We start from the raw sequence: 21,803 nt of genomic DNA on the forward strand, positions 1-21,803 counted from the left end.
AAGACCTAATCCAACATAAGGCCTAATTATAAACAATATAAACAAAAAAAATTTTATTGCATTTCTCGCCGAATTAGGCAATTTAGAATCATTTGAGACCATGTTATTTTTTTCAAAAAATTTTCCCCTTATAACCAACCCTGCGGGGGAACCAACCCTTAGTCATTTTTTTCAAATTCTCGTTTATCAAGGTATATCTTAAATTCAGTGCCTCTCCTAAGCTTTTAAAGATATTGAGACAAAACCTTTTGAGGTAGATCAGTAAAAAATAATTGAATAAAAAATGACGGCGGTACCGCCGCTCCCGCCGTCCACCTCCATTTTTCACCACCGCCGCCAAAAAATTTTTTATTGCATTTCTCGCCGAATTAGGCAATTTGGAATCATTTGAGACCATGTTATTTTTTTCAAAAATTTTTCCCCTTATAACCAACCGCGGGGGGACTTAGTCATTTTTTTCAAATTCTCGTTTATTAAGGTATATCTTAAATTCACTGCCTCTCCTAAGCTTTTAAAGATATTGAGACAAAACCTTTTGAGGTAGATCAGTAAAAAAATATTTGTATAAAAAATGGCGGCGGTACTGCCGCTCCCGCCGTCCACCGCCATTTTCTGCCGCCGCCGCCAAAAAATTTTTTATTGCATTTCTCGCCGAATTAGGCAATTTGGTATCATTTGAGACCATATTATTTTTTTCAAAAATTTTTCCCCTTACAAGCCGTCCTGTGGGCGGCGGAAAATGGCGGTGGATAGCAGGAGCAGTGGTACCGCCGCCATTTTTTATTCAAATATTTTTTTGCTGATCTACCTCAAAAGATTTTGTTTCAATATCTTTAAAAGCACAGGAGAAGCACTGAATTTAAGATATACCTTAATAAACGAGAATTTGAAAAAAAGTCCCCCCGCAGGGTTGGTTATAAGGGGAAAAATTTTTGAAAAAAATAACATGGTCTCAAATGATTCCAAATTGCCTAATTCGGCGAGAAATGCAATAAAAAAAATTTTTGGCGGCGGCGGAAAATGGCGGCGAACGGCGGGAGCGGCGGACCCGCCGCCGTTTTTTTTTAAAGATACCAATAGTTGGGGTAATTAGTGACCCAGCCCAAAAGATTTCACCCAATTATCTCTAAAACTAAGAGAGTAGCACCCAAAATAAAATTGCTGGTATGTCGTGGCACGAGTCACCACATTTCCCCCCCCCCCTTTTAAAAGATTTTAGAAAAACTTTTTTAAATACTTTTTTTATATTTACTTGGCATTTTTTATGTTAAGTTGTGTCAAGTAGGAATGTCAGGGATATTTCTTGTAAAAAAAAAGAAACTGTAACAAATTAAATTCACAAATACTACTTCAAAGTTCTGCATTGTCATTGACATTGTACATTAAATAAGCAACTGCTTCAATTTAAGTATCATCCAGAGAAACCAGAGCTGGATCTTTAAATCTTTTATTGGTGCGCTGAACCGGGGCGATTCATTTCAGCGCACCATCAGATTATTAATACCAATCTTTAAATCGAAATGGCATGGGGCGAATCTGTGCGGCCAGTGGCGCGGTACCAGTGCGCCAATGGTACTCAGCGAGTACAATTGGTGCGCCAATCCGGGGTGATTTATTTAATAAATAAATATTTTTTTTTAATTACATTATTATTTTATTGCAAAACTATTTTTATATAACATTTTTATAGTTGTGTTTAAAATAAATTATATATTGTTTTATATAAAATACTGTACTGACACGGCTTAAGTAATAAAGTTGTACTGGCGTGGATCGATATTTTATTGAGTGTCGCCAGTGATCTAGCAACACCACGCCGAAAACCTTTTAAAAATCCAGGTTTTATAGCAGTAGCTGTGGCGCACCATCAGCGCACCTCCGGTTCACCTTTGAATTGCCCCAATTCAGTGCACCTCTAAAACAATTTAAAGATCCAGCTCAGAGCATCATCCGCCTGTATTGTGTAAATGGATGTGATGATAACACCCAAGGATATTAGGTTAAGTAACATTGCTTGGGGTATGGTCGGACCTCCACGTGGTCCAAGCAGGAACATCCATCCGGATGGCTAACCGACCAGGAGGCCAGAGGAGACAAAACTGTAATGTACAGGGCAACCTGGAACCTGCAGCCGTCATTTTTTTGGCAACGGAGGGGGAGATCAGTAGCCGAGATCTCTCTCTCCTTAAAAACATGTAGGCCAGACACTGTTAGTGCAAACGCACGAGCAGTAGGCAGTGTACTATCGGTACAGAACGCCCTAGAAGAAGAAGTTAAGTAACATTTATCAGACAACCAATCCTTTGATTGCACAACCTTTGTCTGAGAAGTCCCTAACTGGGTAATGAGTTGCACTTGTTTATGGGCCATGGAATTCCCCTTGTCTTACTATTTATGTTGCACACCTGACATAGCAGCATTAGGAACTATTGTCAATGTCTTTAGTTATGACGCAGTTTTGGTCCAAGATTCTATCCTTGCGACAAGCGGATGTGTTGAGCCACAATCGAGGGTTAGGGGAGGTGCAGTAACTATCTATTAATTTTGACAGTGGAATAGATAAACCTCCTTCTGCTTGCTTCTGGTTTAATTTATCAATGGGATGTGACATTGTATACTAAAGAAGTTTTACATAAAACTGAAATGGCGTGTGTTTTTGTGATTTTATATACAATTCATATACTATAGTATTTTATTGAGTAGCTTTGTGATATAAAGTAATTTGATATCAAGTTCTTACAATGTTTAAAGTTTTATAAATCTGTATTTATACTTTGTCTATGCTACTGAAAGCTGTTTTGTGTGTGTGTGTACACACACGTAGGGATAGTGAAGAGAAGGGGAGTGGGTAATGAGAAAGAAGGTAGAGCAGACAATTATAGGGAGATGTAAAGGTAAGGGAGCAGAAAGGGAAAGGGGTAAAATAAAAGTGGACCACTTGTGTCATCACAAATAAGCAGCTGGAATTAACCTTTTTTTTAAGGATAAAATTGAAAACTTGTTAAAGGTTTTTATTACTTTTTGGCTGTAATATAAAGTGATTTTAAAGTTTGTTTTTAATGCAAAGACTTCCTTTCTTCGATGTTTGTTTGCGTGAAAAGTAGTGTTTTTTTTTATAAAAATGTTAAAGAGTAAATAAGCAAGTTTTCACATGTGATTTATGTTTTCATGTATATGCTCTTTTTTGATTTGTGTAAAGAAATCTGAATTTGACACCTATTTAAATGAATTTGTTTATTATATTGTTATCTGATTTATTTCATTTGATTTTCTTTTATAATCTAAAGTTACTTGGCTAAAGTTAGATATAGTATATATATGCCTATTTAAGTTCTTACCGGCTTAAATTCTTATATAGCTTTCTAGCTTCAAATATAATGATTATTTGTTTTTAAGAATATTCTTCAGATCACACAAGACACCAGCCTTAAAATTTAAAACATTTAAAAGATTTGAAATATATATTTGTTTGTTACTAAATTGCCCTCACATATTTTTTTCACCTATTATAATATTTCTTAGGTAATTCAATCTTTCTATTTTTTATGATTTTTTTCTAAAATTGCTTTTCATCATAGATATTACACAGCTCAAATCAACAATTTTAAAACAAATTGAGTTTTTTTTACTACAAAAACAGGAATAATGAAATACTAATATGTAAAATAAAATCACATAGGCATTCATACAAATTTTACCAGATTAAAGGAAATGTATAATGTCTAGGGATGGCAATCCGTAAAATTTTTGGACCGGATTCGGATTCTTACAAGAATCCGTCCAAAAAATGGCGGATTCCGGATTCTATCATAAAAATTAATGTTCTTGGTGTTCTCTATAATTCACTTCCGAGAATCGAACCAGATTTTAAAAGATTTTATATATAATCATGATAATCTTTGCCTTTAAAAAGGGGGAGTTGAAAGAAAAAACTCAAGACGCTAATTTTAGCCTACCAATTAAGAATCCGAATCCGCTAATAAAAAACGGATTCGAATACGGATTGCCAACCTTAAAAATGTCAATATGAAAGATTTAGGCTCGTATATAGATAGTTGTTTTTTAAAAAACATTTTAGATGCATAATAATAAACTTATTAATTTTCAGAAGTAACATTTTATAAAGCTCTATTCCCGGAGTAGGGAGCAGTGTTTGAAGATGGCAGACACCGCCAAAATGGTTGATATACTCAACAACGCCAAGCAGTTGGTCACGGAGGCCGTGGACAGGTAGGTTTTGTTTCATTTGTCTCATTAAAATCTTAATCTGTATTTCATATACCTATACCTATAATTTTACTGATACTTGGATGAGACGATTATTTTTGCCCTTTCTCGCCAAATTAGACAATTTGAAAAAATTTGGATATAATTTGGGTTGTCCTTTTTTCATGTACCTATTGCATCATTTTTTAGTTTGAAATTTTGGTTTCTACCTATTAATAATATAACATAGAGTGATCAACACAGTTTAATTAAAGATGTAATTTTTATTTGATAAGTCCAATAATATATAAGGGATATTTTTATTAAAATTATCTAATTTGGCGAGAAAAATATTATTCGACGGGAAATGGGAGCTTAACGCCTTTTCTTCACAGTTCCACATTGTACCCCATTAAAGGAACTGCCATGTTATATTTCAGTATTGTAACTTTTTTTGGTTAAGTTCCTTTGAGTGTTAGGTTTGGTTTCAAAATGAGTATCATCAGCCTTTTTAAAACTTCTACCCTGCGAGCGAGTATATTTTATTCTGCCATAAAAATTTTCAATATATTTGTATGCTTATCAATATGATTTACAATAAACATATGGAAGAAAGATAACAATATTTGTTCTAAAATTTAGTCCTCTAACATAAGTTAACTTTTTAATATTGAAGTTAAAACATCATTTGTATGTTAAAACTATAAAACATGGATGACTTTTGGAGAAGGTACCTATTAATTTTCAATTAGTTTGAATGAGATGTTTGTTGTTTAATGAACTTCTTATTTTATGTTAGTAAACGACTCCATTTATTTATTTCAAAATAAATTAACTTTGCAACTCAATAATAAGGTTATTTAGGTCATTCACTGTAATTAGAATAAATACAGTTAGTTATCCATTAAAAAAAACACTAGAAGGTTTCCATATTTATTTATTTTACAAACGCTGAAAATTAAGATATAAAGCCTTTGATATGGCTACTTTTTTAGGTACATTTTTAAAAAAAGTAAACCGTGTGACGCGGATTTTGCCATATTTGATCTCCTTTCTTTTGCCATATTACACCAAAATATCCTTCGAGGCGAGAAAAAAAAATTGTAAGATACCCAGATATTCTTTATTGGGTCAGAAAACAATTTTTTGTAATTTTAGAGTGAAGATGCCCACGCCAATGCGGCTCCGTGACTTGATCAGAAACATCAGGGCTGCTAGGACAGCCGCCGAGGAGAGAGCTGTCATAAATAAGGTAGCAAATCACTTGTTTGTTGTTCAGGTGCTAAAAACAACGGATGTAGAATATACGTGGATATTATGACAGGGGGAAAATTGTTGTTAATTTAGGTTGCTAATAAGGAACTAGTTTATTGGTCAGTTCGTTCTTCCAGTAAGAGGGGATGGGATCGGGTAAAGAGAGCCATTTTAGTCCGCTGCGCGTTTCACTTTATCACATGAAAATCTGGTGTAAGATCCAACTAATGATATATCCATTACGAAAACAATCATTTATTGTTGACTAGGATAAAATTATGTATTGAAACGAAGGGGTGATCACGTGATCATAATTTAGGGCAGATAAAAACACCCTAGAAAGCTTAAAATTTTTACATAGCCTCTTATAAAGGCCAAATTGAGATGAATATGTTGATATTCTTCCTCGTTACCTGATTTATTGGTTCCTAAAAATTACTATTTTGGAAAACTTGCATACTTATTACTCACCGTTTTATCAAACTATTTGAAAAACATCTGAAAGCATTCCTAGTTTAACTATAATATTAGTTTATATCTAACTATTAATCGAATTCTAATAATCTTGTATATTGTAGGAATGTGCATATATCAGAAATGCAATAAGAGAAGAAGATACTATGTGGAGGAATTTTTATTTAACATTGTCTATTTATAAGCAAAGTTGGCTTCTCACAAACACAAACACGCTTGCTGCAAAGAAAATCTATATTTGGAGATTTTACATGTATTAAATCCCCTTAAGTTTTCTGACGATTTAATATTTTCAATATACTTGAAGATGTACATAAAAAAAAGTAAGGTACCTAACTTTTTTTTGGTTCGTTGGTTCTTTAAAATGTCTTCTAGTCTGGTCTTATTAGTTTTCCTTTAAAAAACCCTTCTAAATATCAGATATCTTTACTCCAGGAAATTAAGGTTTTAAGTAATAAATATACAATGTTAACATAAAATGCTACCGCTAGATGTCGGAATATTGCAAAGCTGTTATACATCCACATGCTCGGGTATCCAGCTCACTTTGGTCAGATGGAGTGCCTCAAACTTTGCGCAAGGAATGTTTATTTCGTTCTTGTTAACAACTAAAAAAAACTAGAGGATAATAGGAACAAGGTGTTACTATTTGATTTGAAATACTTAAAAAACACCAAGAGATACCTACCATAATATTTTTTAGGCTACTTTTATTTAAGAATTTTTCGGGATTGTTTATACAGCACTAAGAACATATAGCAACGAAGGTTGTAGCAGTGCCATTAAATTTTTAAAACACTAACAATTTTTAAGAGAGATAGAAGTTATCCATGAAATAAACACTAATTGATTTACAGTCAGAAGTTTACAGACAAAAGAATTGGTTACCTCGGGGCTATGCTCCTTCTGGACGAGAGACACGATGTTAATATTCTTCTTATTCATTGTATCAAAACTGATCTGAACAGCAGTACGCAGTTTATTCAGGTATAGTTGGAATGACAATGAGTTATTATGTTATTTCGTTTATATTTCAATTAAGCTTATTTGCGCTTGGGTATAAAATACTTGCAAGGGAGGGAGGGTACATAAGGCTGTTTATTACACTAGTCCCTAAAGTTTTATAATAACATTTTCTTATTCGTTGGCTTAACAACTTTTGACTTTTATTGAATTTTTATTGTCTGCTGTTTACATATTATAAAATTTCAGGGTTTTTTTCCCTGCAGAAGTTAAGCTAGTGTAGATATTAAATAAGTTCGAATTTGTTTATTATGGCAGCTGTTCAACTTTCTGTTTTAAATATCAGGGTTTGGCTCTGTGTGCCTTGGGAAGTATAGCAAGTGTAGACATGGCCAGAGATTTGGCTCCAGAGGTTGAGAAACTCATCAAATCTTCTAATGCTTATATCAGGTAATAATGGATTGATATTTTGAATCTCAAAAACCATGAAACTATTAAAAATATGCAATGCATTCTATTTCGTTTCAAGGTGAATGAATGAATATACTTCTTGTTTAAATATTATGCACAAAATGTTTTACCTTTTTCCCTCAAAATAAAAATAAAACTTTTATTTTTGACTTGCAGAAAAGTTTGTCGCAAAGATTAAAATAAAAATAAAATATCCATTTATTACTTGATGTATATTACAACCTAATGCCTCCAAAATAATGTTTTTTAAAAAATGTGTTTTATTAAAGTTAATCCAAATAATGATATTTATGGAAAATTGTTTTTAAGGAAAAAGGCTGCACTGTGTGCATTTAGAATAATCAAAAAGGTTCCAGAACTCATGGAAATGTTCATCCCAGTCACAAGGTATTGTAAAAACTTTTTCTTTTATTTGAAAAAGTTTTCAGTGACTAGAAATTGATTAAAAAAACTAAAATTACCCCAAATATCAAAAAGTTTTTAGAAAATAAAAACTAAAGTCTCTGTCTTTGTTGAATTGGAGTTTGTAAAAATTTTAAATCTTGCAATTCATTTATGATGCTTTTTTTAAGATCCTAATGGTAATTGGTTCATGGGATATTAGATTAGGATATATAATATACAATAAATATTTGTTTTTATCTTATTATTTTAACAGTAAGGCTTTTATATGTTCGTTAAGATCTCGATAACAACCGGTATAGCCTATTGAGTTCTCTATTTCAGGAAGCTAAAGACATATCTTGGTCTGATTCTAGGCTATTCTTCTACCAACTTTCCTTCAAATAGATAGCCTAAATGCCTAAAAATTAAAGGGCCAAAATTTTAAGTCTATTAATCCTTAGGCTTAAAGATCTAATGCTGTTATTGTTATTTTAGGTCCTTGTTATCAGAGAAGAATCACGGAGTTCTTATCACTGGAATAGTATTAATAACCGAGCTAGCAGAGAGATCACCAGATACACTCGAACATTTCAAGCGTGTCGTCCCTAACCTTGTCAGAATTTTAAAGGTATCAACTTTTTGGGGTTTTTTTGTCTTTGGTGTATTAATGTAATATGTATGAGAATGAGATTCAACCATAGGACATGATGTAGGGTAATGTTTTATTTTGATGATTACACCAGACCATTATTTCAAACTGGGACTTGCTTAGTACTACCAAGCCCTGGTCAGAAGATCCTTTCATTTTGCTTTCATTTTCATACTTTGCACTGCACAGTAATTAGACGCAGCTGGTTATTGGCTACGGCATTCTTACTATTTGTAAATGTACATATAAAGAATTCATATGCTACAAAAGATCAATACATAATTTATGCAGAACGGTTTCGTGATTTTTTTATTTAATTTTTTTTTTACATTGTTTTATGCTCTTAATTTACTTTGTCCTGTCCATTCACAATATTTTTTTTGTGCTTACTAAGTTACTACTAATGGATGTGATCATACTTGATTACAACATTATTGATAATATATCATGTATTATATTATAAACCCTTGTTTAGAATTTGATAATGTCTGGTTACTCTCCTGAACACGATGTTTCTGGTATTTCTGATCCTTTCTTACAAATAAAGGTAAGTTAACCCATTAGTGCCGAACCGGGTTTTAAAACCCGGTGCCAGAAAATGTAAAAAAAACCGGTTTCCGGCTTCATAATTGCATCATTCTCAGTATGAATCCCCCCTCTACTACCCTGGCTTTCATTTCCCCCTGGAGCAGGCAGGTTTGCTTACTTCCGTTTGCCGGTATAGATTAACAAAGTTTGAAAATCATGACAATTCAAAATACCCCATCTAACTTTTTTGTTTTTATAGTAAAGTCGCTGATTTTTTTCGTTAAATCTAAAGTTTATTGACAAGTACATCTATTTGTGAATTCGTTTTATTTAAATTATTATTTTTTATATGATTTTTTTATCGTTTTTTTACGCCCTATATAGGCCCGGTTCGGCATTTCCATTTTGAGTCTGAAATTTTTATTACCCGGTTTCACTAATAGATCTTTTTTGACAACAACAACAAAACAGGGTTTTTTTACCCGAAATCGCCGGCTAAACACGAAATTTGAAATAAATCGCTTCGTATTATACTTGTAGCTCTTTAGATTACATGAGGTTGTGTAGTTTTCAATTACGGATCGTATCAAAGTTCTAAAAAGTGTTCATCTCACTTTTGGCGTTCAAAAATTACATTTTTCGATTTTTGGTCAAAATAACCGGGTTTATACAGGTTAACCGGGTTTTAAAACTGAGGGAAAGCACCAAAAACGGGTGTTAATGCCTGGTTGGTATTTATGGCCAAGCCGAACCGGGTTTTTTTGCAACTTTCCTGTGCACGCCACTAGAGCAAAACAAAAAAATACGAATTCCGTTTTGACCATTATAAAGCTTCCCTGAAACTTACAGCTCGATCGGCCCATAAAAGTGGCGCTCGGCACTAATGGGTTAATACTACAGTACCTTTTGAAAGATTATTTTAGGTTAGTTGATTGCCCCGCAGGGCTAGAAATAGGGGAAAGCTACTGTGAAAATACGACGAAACGCCCTTTGATAGGCGATATCACCAAAGGGACTATACCCCAACTTTTTCTTATACTTTCATAGTACAGTTTTACTATTTTGGTGTTTTTAAAACCTGAATTTTATAGGCCCTTTCGCCCCAACTTTTAGTTTCAGGAAAAATTCTAATTTATAGGCAAGTTACACTGTGTTAGGTATTGTTTTAGGAAAGCCCTGCATGACCCTAAGAGAGGGCTACAAGCAGGTTTTACAAAATGAGAAGGAATATAGGTGCTATACTTAGAAAATAAGGGATTCTACATGAGTTACACTATTACCTACATACTGACGAATTATAATAAGACGATCAATAGTTAAAAAAAAAATGCATTTCTTTTAGGCTTCCTACATTCTAACAACTCCTTATTTAGCAACATTTGTTTGTAGGTATTAAAGTTGCTACGGATCTTGGGACGAAATGATGCCAGCACTTCAGAAACTATGAACGATATTCTTGCACAGGTCATAATATTTTATTTGTTCCAAACAGTTGGGAGAGGGGGGGGGGGGTGATAATGAAATTAGAAAAAAAGAAAATTTTGTGTTTTTACCTACCTAATAAATTGGGGAAAGAAATAAGAGTGGTGAAATGAAACGAAATTCAACTAGATTGTAATGGTTATTTATCGCATTGTCGCTATTTATTACTTTTATTTTAACATTCGTTGAAAATTGTCTGTAATACTATGCAATAAATGTTTTTTCAGTATGGTCGAGAACTGGTATTAATCCACGGGATACTAATCGGTTTAGAAGCCATACTGTAATAGTTATTTCTCGCATCGTATTATAAACAGTGTTTGTTTATTACTTTTATTGAATAAATCATCTTTCTTTAGAAGCTTAATTGGAATTTAAAGATTAACCTTGTTATTCTTTAGGTTGCCACTAACACAGAAACTAGTAAAAATGTTGGTAATGCTATCTTGTACGAGACAGTGCTTTCCATCATGGATATTGAATCTGAATCCGGGCTTAGGTAAGTTTAGTTTTGTTGTTTTTTTCCTTTTTGGTGAAACATCCAAAAATGTTATCTTGCAGTCTTCGGCCTCTCGGGGCTAACAAAACTTGTTTTAATTTTATCATTTTGTATTTTAATATTCGCGGTTTTGGACGGTTACGTGATCTTATGATGACTGTTCCGTCTTTTATCTGGGTTCTGAACCATACTTTTCCTATCCGCGAAAAACTGTAGAATACGATGTAATTGCTTTCTATTTAGCACAAGACAACGTTATTTACAGCAAATAAATTTACATTGCATAGCGTAACACTAATATTTAAATTCTATCGAATATTCAGAGTGTTAGCTGTCAACATCTTGGGTAGATTTCTGTTGAACAATGACAAGAACATCCGCTATGTGGCGCTGAATACCCTGTTGAAAACTGTCGCTGTTGACCACTCAGCTGTTCAGAGACATCGGTCAACTATTCTGGACTGTCTTAAGGTAAGGCAACTGGATATCATATAATACGATAGTATACATAATTTTTTAGACTGGCCGAGAACCGGATTTAACTCACCGGATAATAATCTGTTTCGAAGCGATAATGGAAATTAAATTATCAAACAAGTTTTCTCGTATTCATTCGAATCCGGTGGATAGGAACCGGTTCTCATCCATACGAAAAAACTATGTCTAGCATCGTATTATGACCAGCTTTCTACGAATATAGAAATGTACAATCATAAGATTAAAACCAGTTTTTTTAGCCCCGAGGTGCCGAAGGCACGGGCTAAAAAAACTGGTTTTAATCTCATAATTGTACTTTCTATATCCGCGGAAAGCCGTTTATAATACGATGCGAGAAATAACTATTTTCAAATATTAGAGGATTTTAATAATTACATGCAAAGCAAAATTCCATCATGAATCAAAATGATTTTTTGTTTATCAACCTTCACTGATTAAGTTTATTGGTATACAAGCAAGCCATTGCCAGTAAGAGTTTTATATTCAAAGAAAAGATATCTGAATATTTTGATATTGCATTTAACATCCTGACAATTATTTTGAAAAAAGTTTAGGTAGGTACCTTTTCTAAATTTTATAGACAATGTAATTAATTTTTTTGCTGCGCTACCTATAATTTATAAATAAAATTATCCTTGTTTTTTTCATTAAATGCTTACAAAATAGTGACTAATTCCTCTGTTAAATTTCAGGACCCTGACGTAACCATTAAGAAGAGAGCCATGGAACTCTGCTTCGCTCTCATCAACTCTTCCAATATTGAGCTCATGAGTAAAGATCTTATTCAGTTCCTCAAAACTGCTGAACCTGAATTTAAGGTTTGTGCTTTTAATGCTACTAGCGGGTTCGTCCCTAGCCTCTAGGGACTTTTCCCCAAGAGGTTTGATCAACCTAATTTTTCGTAAAGTTTTTAAAAAATTTGGGGGAGGAGGAAATTTGTTGGTAATACCGACCCTTACTCAACAAAATGTAGAAAATCCTCAATTTTAAAAATTATTGAAAACAAATCTTTATTGTAGGAGGCGTGCTCTAGCAATATGATGATCTCCGCCGAGCAGTACGCGCCCACCAGGAGGTGGCACATTGACACAGTATTCCAGGTACTCAGGGAGAGCGGCAATATGGTCAGGGACGATGTAGTCTTCAACACAATTCAGATCATCAGGTAAGGATGCATTTTTATTGACCAGTGCAGTGGTGTATATTTTACAACTTAGTTGAATTTCTTTTCCCCCATCCCATCCCTCTATTCTTTTCGCAATTTTCGAATTTATTTTGTAAAAATACGAAATATTTTCTTAGTTTATTTCTATTCTTTCCCGGAAGGAGGACGGGGCAGGTGAATTATGGAATAAAATATAGACCCCTGTATTATTCGTTATTCAATAACAATTGAAGTTTATTATGAACAATAAATAAAAAGTTTTTTTCGCCTTTCTAGAATTACGTCTTTGTTTATAACGATATTAGTACCTTTCATGTCTTAATTATAAGACTTATCAACAAATCATTTCTCTCCTTACGAGTGTTGCAACTTATTTGAGTGCGAATATAAGCACAAAGTTGATTCATATTTCTATCATTAGTATGAGCCCCGACCAGCAGAAGTACAGCGCTCACCTTGCCTGGAAAGCACTACAGGAGATTAAACACTGCAGCGAATACCAACCCTTGACTCAGGTATATCAATATTAGCGTTGCCTACCTATACATATACTAACCTCTAGCGGCACCCAAGGGAAGGAGAGGGGGGCGGCGTAACCCGGCCCTTAACTTTCTATTTTGCGGAAGGTTTATTATTTTCCGATTATCTTTTTCTTTCTAAATAAAAATTTTAATATACTAGGTACTTAACTTCCTTTCCTTGACAGTTAGTTTCTAATACCCAACAGAATGAAAATGTTTATTTCCTTTGATTTAATTGTTTTTTTTTTTTAAAGGTTGGATGTTGGTGTATTGGAGAGTATGGTTCTTATTTATTAGGTTTGTAAACTTAAGTTTGATAATTGCTTTCTTAAAAATTATTATAAAATTACCTAAACAGTATGATTTATTCTTCTATATGTGTAATATTTTTTCTTTTGAAGAAAGGCTAATTTTGTTTTCCCTGATTTCAGAGATTTAACGTTTCTGAATATTAACCCTTGCTGTCATGCAAGTGAAAAAAAAATACAAAAACCAGGGGGGGGGGGAAATCTGTTTGCCTTTGGGATTAGCATAATCAATTTTTTTCGACAGGAGGGGGTGATTATATCAATTTGAAAAACGTTTTTTAAATTTAGTTGAACTATAATGAAGCATTTAATCTCAAATCAATGCTATTTCTGATATTTGTTTCAATTATTTTAGAAAGCTGTGAGGAGCTGGAGAGAAGTACTGGTGTATCCGAGGGAGAGGTCATCAGCTGGTTGAGATCACTTCTGGAGGCATCAACAGTCAATATAGTCACTAAACAATATGCCCTCCTTTCATTGGCTAAATTATCTACTAGGTTTACAAGAGGCATACAGGTATGATATAATTCAATACATAGCAAAAGGAATAGATCAGTAATAGTTGTTTCTCGCATAGTTTTATAAATAGCTTTCTGTGGATATAAAATGTACAAATATAAGATTAAAACCAGTTTTTTTACCACGGGCTATAAAAACTGGTTTTAATCTTATGATTGTACATTTTTATAATCGTAGAAAACTGGATTTAATTTTGAAGTTAGACAAAAATTTTAGTATGGCTGAGAACTGTTTATAAGGGGAGGGGGCGAAAGTGACACTTTTTGAAACCAAAACTAAGAGTCAACAAAGGAACTCAACTAAAAAAAGGGTTACAGGTCTGAGATTTTGCATGGCAGTTGCTTTATAGGGGTACAATATGGAACTGTGAAGAAACGGCGGCGCAACCGCCGAAAACCGCCGTAATTTTTGTTGCCTTTTCTCGGCGGTTTTCGGCGGTTGCGCCGCCGTTTCTTCCCAGTTCCATATTGTACCCCTATGAAGCAACTGCCATGCAAAATGTCAGACCTGTAACTCTTTTTTTTAGTTGAGTTCCTTTGACTTTAAGTTTTGGTTTCAAAAAGTGTCACTTTCGCCCTCCCCCCCCCCCCCCCCTTTAGTGGATATTAATCGGTTTCGAAGCGATACGGGAAAATGCAGAAATTCTCCCCTTCCTTTAACCATCGCCACTTGGTAGGAAAGATTTTTTTCCGTTAAATCTAATTTTTGTATACTAAATAGAAAATATTGATATTATCTTTAGGAGATACAGAATTGTATAGATTTATATGGAACCAATCATGACATAGATCTTCAACAGAGGAGCGTAGAAATGGGGAAATTATTTAGGTAAAAAAAAACACATTTTTTTCAGATTTTAAAGATACAAATTATCAATTTACATTTTACAAATTCTATAAAATATAGGTAGGTACCTACATAAAATATTTTGATTAATATTTATTTTTAGATCACAAGCAGGACTACGAAGCAAGCTATTAGAGCCCATGCCTCCCATGGAGAAGACCAACCTCTCCTCTCCGACCAACCCCAACGGGCCTTCAGGCACTGCAACGTCCCCTGCCGCTGGTAGCCTAGTGAATGGTAGCAATTATGGCGCAGGCGGACTACAGGATCTTATCGGCGGTGCACCGCTGCTTGATCTTGATCTTGGTGGTGGCGGTGGTATAGGAAGCGTTCCAGTTTCAACTGGTGCTCCGAATCCTTCCTCCCTGTCTTCTCTTGAGGACATAATGGGTCTGTCGTTGGGCGGCGGGGATGGCGGACTTCTCGGCGGGATTTCTGTACCTGGTGGTGGTGCTGGTCAGCCAGCAACCTCATTTAATCTTCTAGATTCTCTCGGCGATGGCGGTGCTCCTTCGTTAGTTGGTGAGTTTTAGAGAGAAAATTTAAATAAATGATGTCTGTGAAAGCAAAAGTTATCAATATCATATTTATTTATAGTTATCATAGGTTAGGTTAAGTTAGTAGGGATTGCCATGGAGCTTCAGGGTTTTCAAGGCATAGTAAAACGCTGCTTTATCGATTAAATGAAAATAAAATATAATTGGGCGGTTACCTCTCTAAACCTGACAAGCAGTTGTCTTATTTTGTACAATGTAAACGGACAAAAGAAACGCGGTCGGTTGGATGTATGTGTCCGCTTCGATATTTCCTATTATTGTATTATCCATCAATATATATCTATCTATTTAGGACTGCCAGTGAGTACCCCAACCTCCAGCTCTGGTGGAGGGCTTGACAGTCTTCTCAATGGTGTCGACGCGCTTTCTTTCGCGACGACCAGCTCGCAACCACCCTTCACTGTGTACGAGAAACATGGTCTCAGAATTAATTTTACTTTCCCATCACAGACTCCAGGTAAATTATCTTTGGGAAACAGAGGATGGGCAAAGGACGATATTTCAACGGCCTATCCTTTATATTATTAAATAAATATACTTTAACTATTGAAAGGTAAAAAATCTGTAAAACATTCATATGTTATTCATCTTATTCATATAACAGGATGTCTGTCTGTTTCTTTGTCTCTCTGCTTGTACCGAAGGATCTTGCTAACCGCTGAACCCTTATTACAGGGTATCTTTTCATAGGTCCTTTGAATGACTATTTGGGGGAGAGTACCACGACCCTCCCAAGAATCAAAGTCAACTCTCACTTCCCCAAGTGCCCCTAGAGGCTTCTAGGGGCGTAGCCGCTAGTTTCTATATACAGGAATTAGGAAGCTTAGTTTTCGTTTCTGTATATTTCTTAATAAAGGGGTATATAATGTCGACGCAGTCATATTGCAGCAATTATTGTTAATTTCTGACAAAAATGTATTCTTTTTAGGTGCCACTTCAATAGTACTCTTAGCTCAGAACTTAACTCAACAACCAATTTTCGATTTTAATTTCCAGGTAATACTAATCATTCAATCTTTTACGTAAAGTAGTTTTTGATAAACTTTATTATTATTACGTATTTCATTGTTTTTTTTGTCACTTTAGAACATAAAAGCTAAAACATATTACATTCTAAAAAAAGGGAAAAGTAGGTTGCGGGTAAAATCCGTAAAGGTGTGTGTTTTAAGGCTTAAAAATAGTAGTAGAACAATAATATTTACTAAATATGTGTATTTCTTGTTGAAAAGAACTATAGACAATTTTTGTTTTAATTTGACATAATTTTTTATCGTTCTACTACTGTTTTTAACTTAAAACACACACCCTTTACGGATTTTACCCGCAATCTACTTTTCCCTTTAATTATATACAAATACTACCGACATTAAAAGTTTTTTTTCATTGGCTCTGTCTTTTTGACACTCTGACACTATGATAAGGGGGGGGGGAAGTTCTGACACATTTGCGTAAACCTGGTGTATAGGCTTCATCTTTAGACTGAGAGGATAGGTTATTAGGGATAAAATCATTCTTATATGATGAATTTCCCCCAGATTTAAGATTTTTTGGATAGGCCTCCAGGTTCCGGAGCTCCAGGCCTCCAGGTGGTCTCTACAGGTAAAAATGAAAAAAAAAATTTTTTTTTTAAGAGTTAGATGTCAGCTTATGAGACAAAATATGTATGTTTTTTCTTCAAATATGTGAATAACAATCAAAAAGAAGCATATTTTGTTTTATAAGTTAACCTCTAACTCTTCAAAAAAAAAAATCTTTTTTTTAATTTTTACCTGTACAGAGACCACCTGGAGGCCTGGAGCTCCGGAACCTGGAGGCCTATCCAAAAAAGCTTAAATCTGGGGGAAATTTATCATATAAGAATGATTTTATCCCTAATAGCCTATCCTCTCAGTCCAAAGATAAAGCCTATACACCAGGTTTACGCAAATGTGTCAGAACTTCCCCCCCCCTTATTGTCATATCTGAGTGAGGGCAATAGCATCTTTGTCATTAAAGCATGGATCTAATTTTGTCAACTTGAATAACATTTATCGTCTCCATGCATAAGATAAACATGAATGCAGTTGAAATGTTACAAAACTTGATCTCAAGTGTTTCTTAATGTATTATTTCTATTGGGAGTGTCAGGATTCAACAATCATGTACTTATGAAAGTATGTTATTTGTTGGCATAGATTAATCATGTTTCTTATTTGTAGTTGCTTAATACTTGAATATTATTATTACCTAGGCTGCCGTACCGAAATCCATGCAGCTGCAGTTACAAGCTCCCTCCGACAATGTTATTCCCGCTAGTGGTAGCGTCACACAACAGATGACTGTTAATAATCCTTCACAGGCGCAGCTCAGGTATCCACCTCTTTACTTTCTAGTTATTTTTACTTACATCTATTCTAGGAAATTGTAGCGTGAGTCACATAACTCGATGTCTTTCTTTTTGTCGTCAGAAATATGATGTTTGTCAGTCTGTGTGTACCGAAGGACTTGACTAACTGCTGAATCTGATCCAATATGGTTCTTATTCACAGTGTAGCTTTTCATAGGTTTATAAATATTTTGGGGGAGGGTACCACTTCCCTCTCAAGAGTCACTTTAGAAAAAAACCTCCTCACTTCACGTGCCTCCCTAGAGGCCTTAAAGGGCTTAGTCGCTCAAATCACTTTGTCCTGGCCATATTTTTAATGGACAATTTCTTTCACATGAGGAATTAGTTGATTTATCGTAAACTTTTTTCGGTATTGCTGAGAACCGGTTTTCGGCCAAAAATCATGTACATCATCTTATTAGAGCACTTTTCCACGAATATTAACATAAAAATCATAAAACCAAACCAGTTAGTTAGCCCCGAACTGAAATTAATCCTATAACTTTTCATTGTGATATCCGCGGAAAGCTGTCTATACTACGATGCGATTCTATGTTTGAATAATAATATCATCCCTATACATAAGAATTACTTAACCATAACTACAACATTTTTCAGGATGAAGCTTAAAATAAGCTTTAGTTCTGGAGGAGTACCTATAGCTGACATGGCGGAAGTCAACAGTTTCCCGGGAATATAATCAACCCCCCAGAAAACAATTAAAAAATTAACGAGGATAAGCCCCCTGAACTATATATGAACATGAAAACGCCGGTGCCAGTAACAAATGCAGTTATAAAGCAATCATCAACTTATAATTTATTTTATTAAGTTTTAATCAATATAATGTTAATAATTTACATTCTGAAAGATGGTTTTGAAAAGAAATTTAATTGAAGAACAGGCATATGGCACCTGAAGAGTCAAATTTAAGCATTATATAGATAAGATTTGTTTCTTAATATTAAAAATACGCACTTAATATTTTTTTAAATTGCAGTCTTTGAGTAATGTGCAACTTTATTTTTAAGTGGGAAAAAAATGTGAGGCAAAACTGATATTCTTTCGGTGCCATATTTCGGTTTTATTTTTTTTATTTTAATTGCTTTGATAAAATACACTTTAAATTGAAACAGAATAGGTATATTTTGTTATTATTCTTTTAGTGAACTAAATTAAAGTCAACTTAGTTAAATTAATACCTACAGAAAAAGAGGGGAAATTTCAATCTATTTCTAAATATATTGAAGAAATGCAAAAATTAGTTAGATAAATTTGTTATAAGGTACCTATTAAAGATTGAAAATAGATTGGTAATTCTTTTCTTAAAAAGCATAAAAAGGCCAATTTTTAAATATCTATCTATTTTCTATGCGTGATTTTGAAATATAACTGTTTCTACATAAAATTTTGTATTTTACGTGAATAAATTCACTGTGATAGTTTTATGCGTTAATTTTAAAATGATATATCAATTATTATTTTTATTTATTATTTTTAACTTTGGTTTCTTTATTTTTATGATAACTATTTTCTGTGAAATAAATGCAGGATGTTATGAATTTACATCTCCATATTTTGGTGGATTTTACATATTTCTGAATTTTTTTGTTTTTATTGTTTTTTTTATTTAATTGAAAAAAACTTTAACTGGTGAAGTTTTATTCCATTATTTATTAATAAAGATTTTTTGTAAGAAATAGAAATTGTATATTAATGTTTTTAATTGTTATTTGCATTTAGCTTAATTTTAGATATATTTTCATTGAAACAAGACATATGATATGAACATTCCATGTTTTTTTATTTTATTTGAAGCAAATATAATTTGAAGAAATGACAGCACGAAGTATTTTTAAGTTTTCACTGTAGAAAAGGTTTTAATCATTCTAAAAGTGATTTATCATAACATTTTTTTGCACAGTTTAATAGATGGAAATCTTCATTTGCTTCTTTTAGTAAAAAGCAGGGATTTTTAGGAATTGACTATGGACGATAAATTTATATACAGCCCCAATGATGGTAAACAAAATTACTCCTTTTGTATATTGAAATTATTGTTTGAAAAGTTTGGAACCAGCCAATCAAAATTCAATAAAAGTAACCAAATTATTAACCTATGAATAAGACAACTGGGTTCCATTGTAATTTACAGTCCAATGTTCCCCTCCCTCCCTGCAAATAGGCAAACTGAAAAATGAGGTTTAAATTTGAAGCAAATGGTGTTTTATTTTTTGGTAATATATAAGCATACCAAACAATAAGAATGCCCAAATTTAAATTTTTAAGTTTTCCTTCATTAAAACTGTGCAAAATTTGCTTTATTCCCCGCACCTCTTAATTTCCAATATTAAAACTATCATTTATTTGCGGGAACAAAAATAGGATGAATTTTGTACTCATTATTATTAACTATGAAATATGGATCTATTATTGTTTGTTGTAAATGAATTTAATTCACAGTAGGTACTCAAACTTTCTTTTTTAAGATGCCGAGCTTTTTACAAATTTCTCGTGTTTGTCTGTAACGCTCATATATTAATTTAGATATAAGACTCAGAGACGTCCAAGAGGGGGGGGGGTGTAAAATGGAGATTACCCCCATCCCCCCCAAAAACTTTTCAGAAACTAAAGTTTTTTTTTACCCCCCCCCCCCCCCCCCAAATAAAAAAGTTTGAACGCCCTTGATAAGACTATTATAGATAGGTTCGAGAAGAGCTTACAGTATATCAGCAGGGTTGAGAACTATAGGCATTTTTGTTCTAAATTATTTATCAATCTAGAACGAATTTAGGTTCCTGATAAATACAAAACGGATTTCGAATCTGGAAAGTAAAAATTTTTTGTCATCCTTATAATAAAGTAACAGGATGTGTGTATGTCTGTCTGTCTGTACCGAAGGATCTCGCGAACCGCTTAAACGAACGGGTTCTCCAATAACAGGGTAGCTTCTCATAGGTCCCGGGAAGGTTTTTTAACTATTTGTGGGAGGGTACCACCCTCCAAAGATAAATCACAACAAAATCGAATTTAAAAAAAATATATATTTGAGAGACTTGAACGTAACATAAAGAAGTATCGTAGAGACTTAAACAAAACAAAATATTTAAAGTGCCACTAGAGGCCTCTAGGGGCGTAGCCGCTAGTTGGCATATATAAAATCGTTCTATGATATAGAAACAGAGGCTTAGTGTTGGTCAGGGACCTTAGGGGATAAGACAATAGACGTTAGATAAATATACTAAATCAACTTATACCAACAATGAAATTAATTCGCAAAAATTCACGAAACCATTACGTGTTTTTCAGCTTTCGTTGGGTGGCAACACATTGTAGAATTGACGACCTCTCCATTTGCCCCCCAAATATTGTTTTATATTTATTTCGCTTGTTGATATAATATACCTACATCCAATGAAAATTTCATTCAAGTGGTTTAGCGAACGTGGTTATAATCACTAATCAGTGTTATTAACAGCCGGGCCGCCCAATGTCCCCTTGCTCCCTAAGTGTTGGGTCCAAAGATAACACCCTGTTGTTACATGATTCCTTATTTAGAGTTTGAAATTGATAGGACACTTATATCATACTGAAATATTCGACTTGTGTAGATCTAGGAACTGAGAAGGATTTCCCTACCCCCTTCCCAACCAACAAGTTTATTGTGAGCTTAACCTTTCTAAATCACCTCTAAAAATCAGACAAAAGTTGCATTGAAATCGCACATGTGGTTTTCAAATTACTCTAAACCAAACGTACACACAATAAATTCTATTTCAATACATATAATTACATGTTTTTCCCTATGACCTTATTAATTTATAAGATGAGTTTTTACTTCAAAATTTATTCCCATCAATAGATATTTTTACAACTACACATTATGACAAACATAAAGGTACACAAAATAGTTTTCAAATTCTTTCAATTTTATTTTTATCACACACAACAAATAAAACATTCTAGGCTTTTAAAATTTAAATCAATCAATTTTTAAAATTTTCATAATTTTTTATGTTTTATTTGTAATTACAACAAATCTACAACATAATTATTTTTTTACAGTTTTATTTCTAATCAACAATAAATGCAATAGCCCTAGGCTATCTATACA

The 21,803-nt window shown here is 33.5% G+C and overlaps 1 protein-coding gene across 1 annotated transcript; it reads left to right on the forward strand.

The window, feature by feature from the left end:
- The first annotated feature begins 4,088 nt into the window (after positions 1 to 4,088).
- On the forward strand, positions 4,089 to 19,531 carry AP-1gamma (adaptor protein complex 1, gamma subunit). The gene is made up of 23 exons (XM_080162311.1): positions 4,089 to 4,230; positions 5,365 to 5,458; positions 6,039 to 6,086; positions 6,424 to 6,519; positions 6,796 to 6,921; positions 7,244 to 7,347; positions 7,678 to 7,755; positions 8,248 to 8,380; positions 8,877 to 8,948; positions 10,319 to 10,393; positions 10,813 to 10,910; positions 11,234 to 11,381; positions 12,101 to 12,226; positions 12,428 to 12,573; positions 12,995 to 13,088; positions 13,349 to 13,391; positions 13,758 to 13,918; positions 14,664 to 14,749; positions 14,871 to 15,289; positions 15,617 to 15,781; positions 16,253 to 16,320; positions 17,555 to 17,673; positions 18,308 to 19,531. The coding sequence occupies exons 1-23, from the start codon at positions 4,160 to 4,162 to the stop codon at positions 18,387 to 18,389; spliced, it is 2,652 nt and encodes an 883-aa protein (XP_080018437.1). The 5' UTR covers positions 4,089 to 4,159; the 3' UTR covers positions 18,390 to 19,531.
- Positions 19,532 to 21,803: the final 2,272 nt, after the last annotated feature.

This window comes from Acartia tonsa, chromosome 1 (assembly GCF_053477335.1).
Source record: "Acartia tonsa isolate MP-2025a chromosome 1, ASM5347733v1, whole genome shotgun sequence".
Lineage (NCBI taxonomy): Eukaryota > Metazoa > Arthropoda > Copepoda > Calanoida > Acartiidae > Acartia > Acartia tonsa.

Bases quoted from the DNA above. Each gene is read 5' to 3' on its own strand.
- AP-1gamma (XM_080162311.1), top strand. From the start codon at position 4,160: ATGGCAGACACCGCCAAAATGGTTGATATACTCAACAACGCCAAGCAG. The intron at 6,087-6,423 runs AGGAATTTTTAT...AATGCTACCGCT, and splicing joins GAGAAGAAGATACTATGTGG to AGATGTCGGAATATTGCAAA. The intron at 12,574-12,994 runs GTAAGGATGCAT...TTCTATCATTAG, and splicing joins AACACAATTCAGATCATCAG to TATGAGCCCCGACCAGCAGA.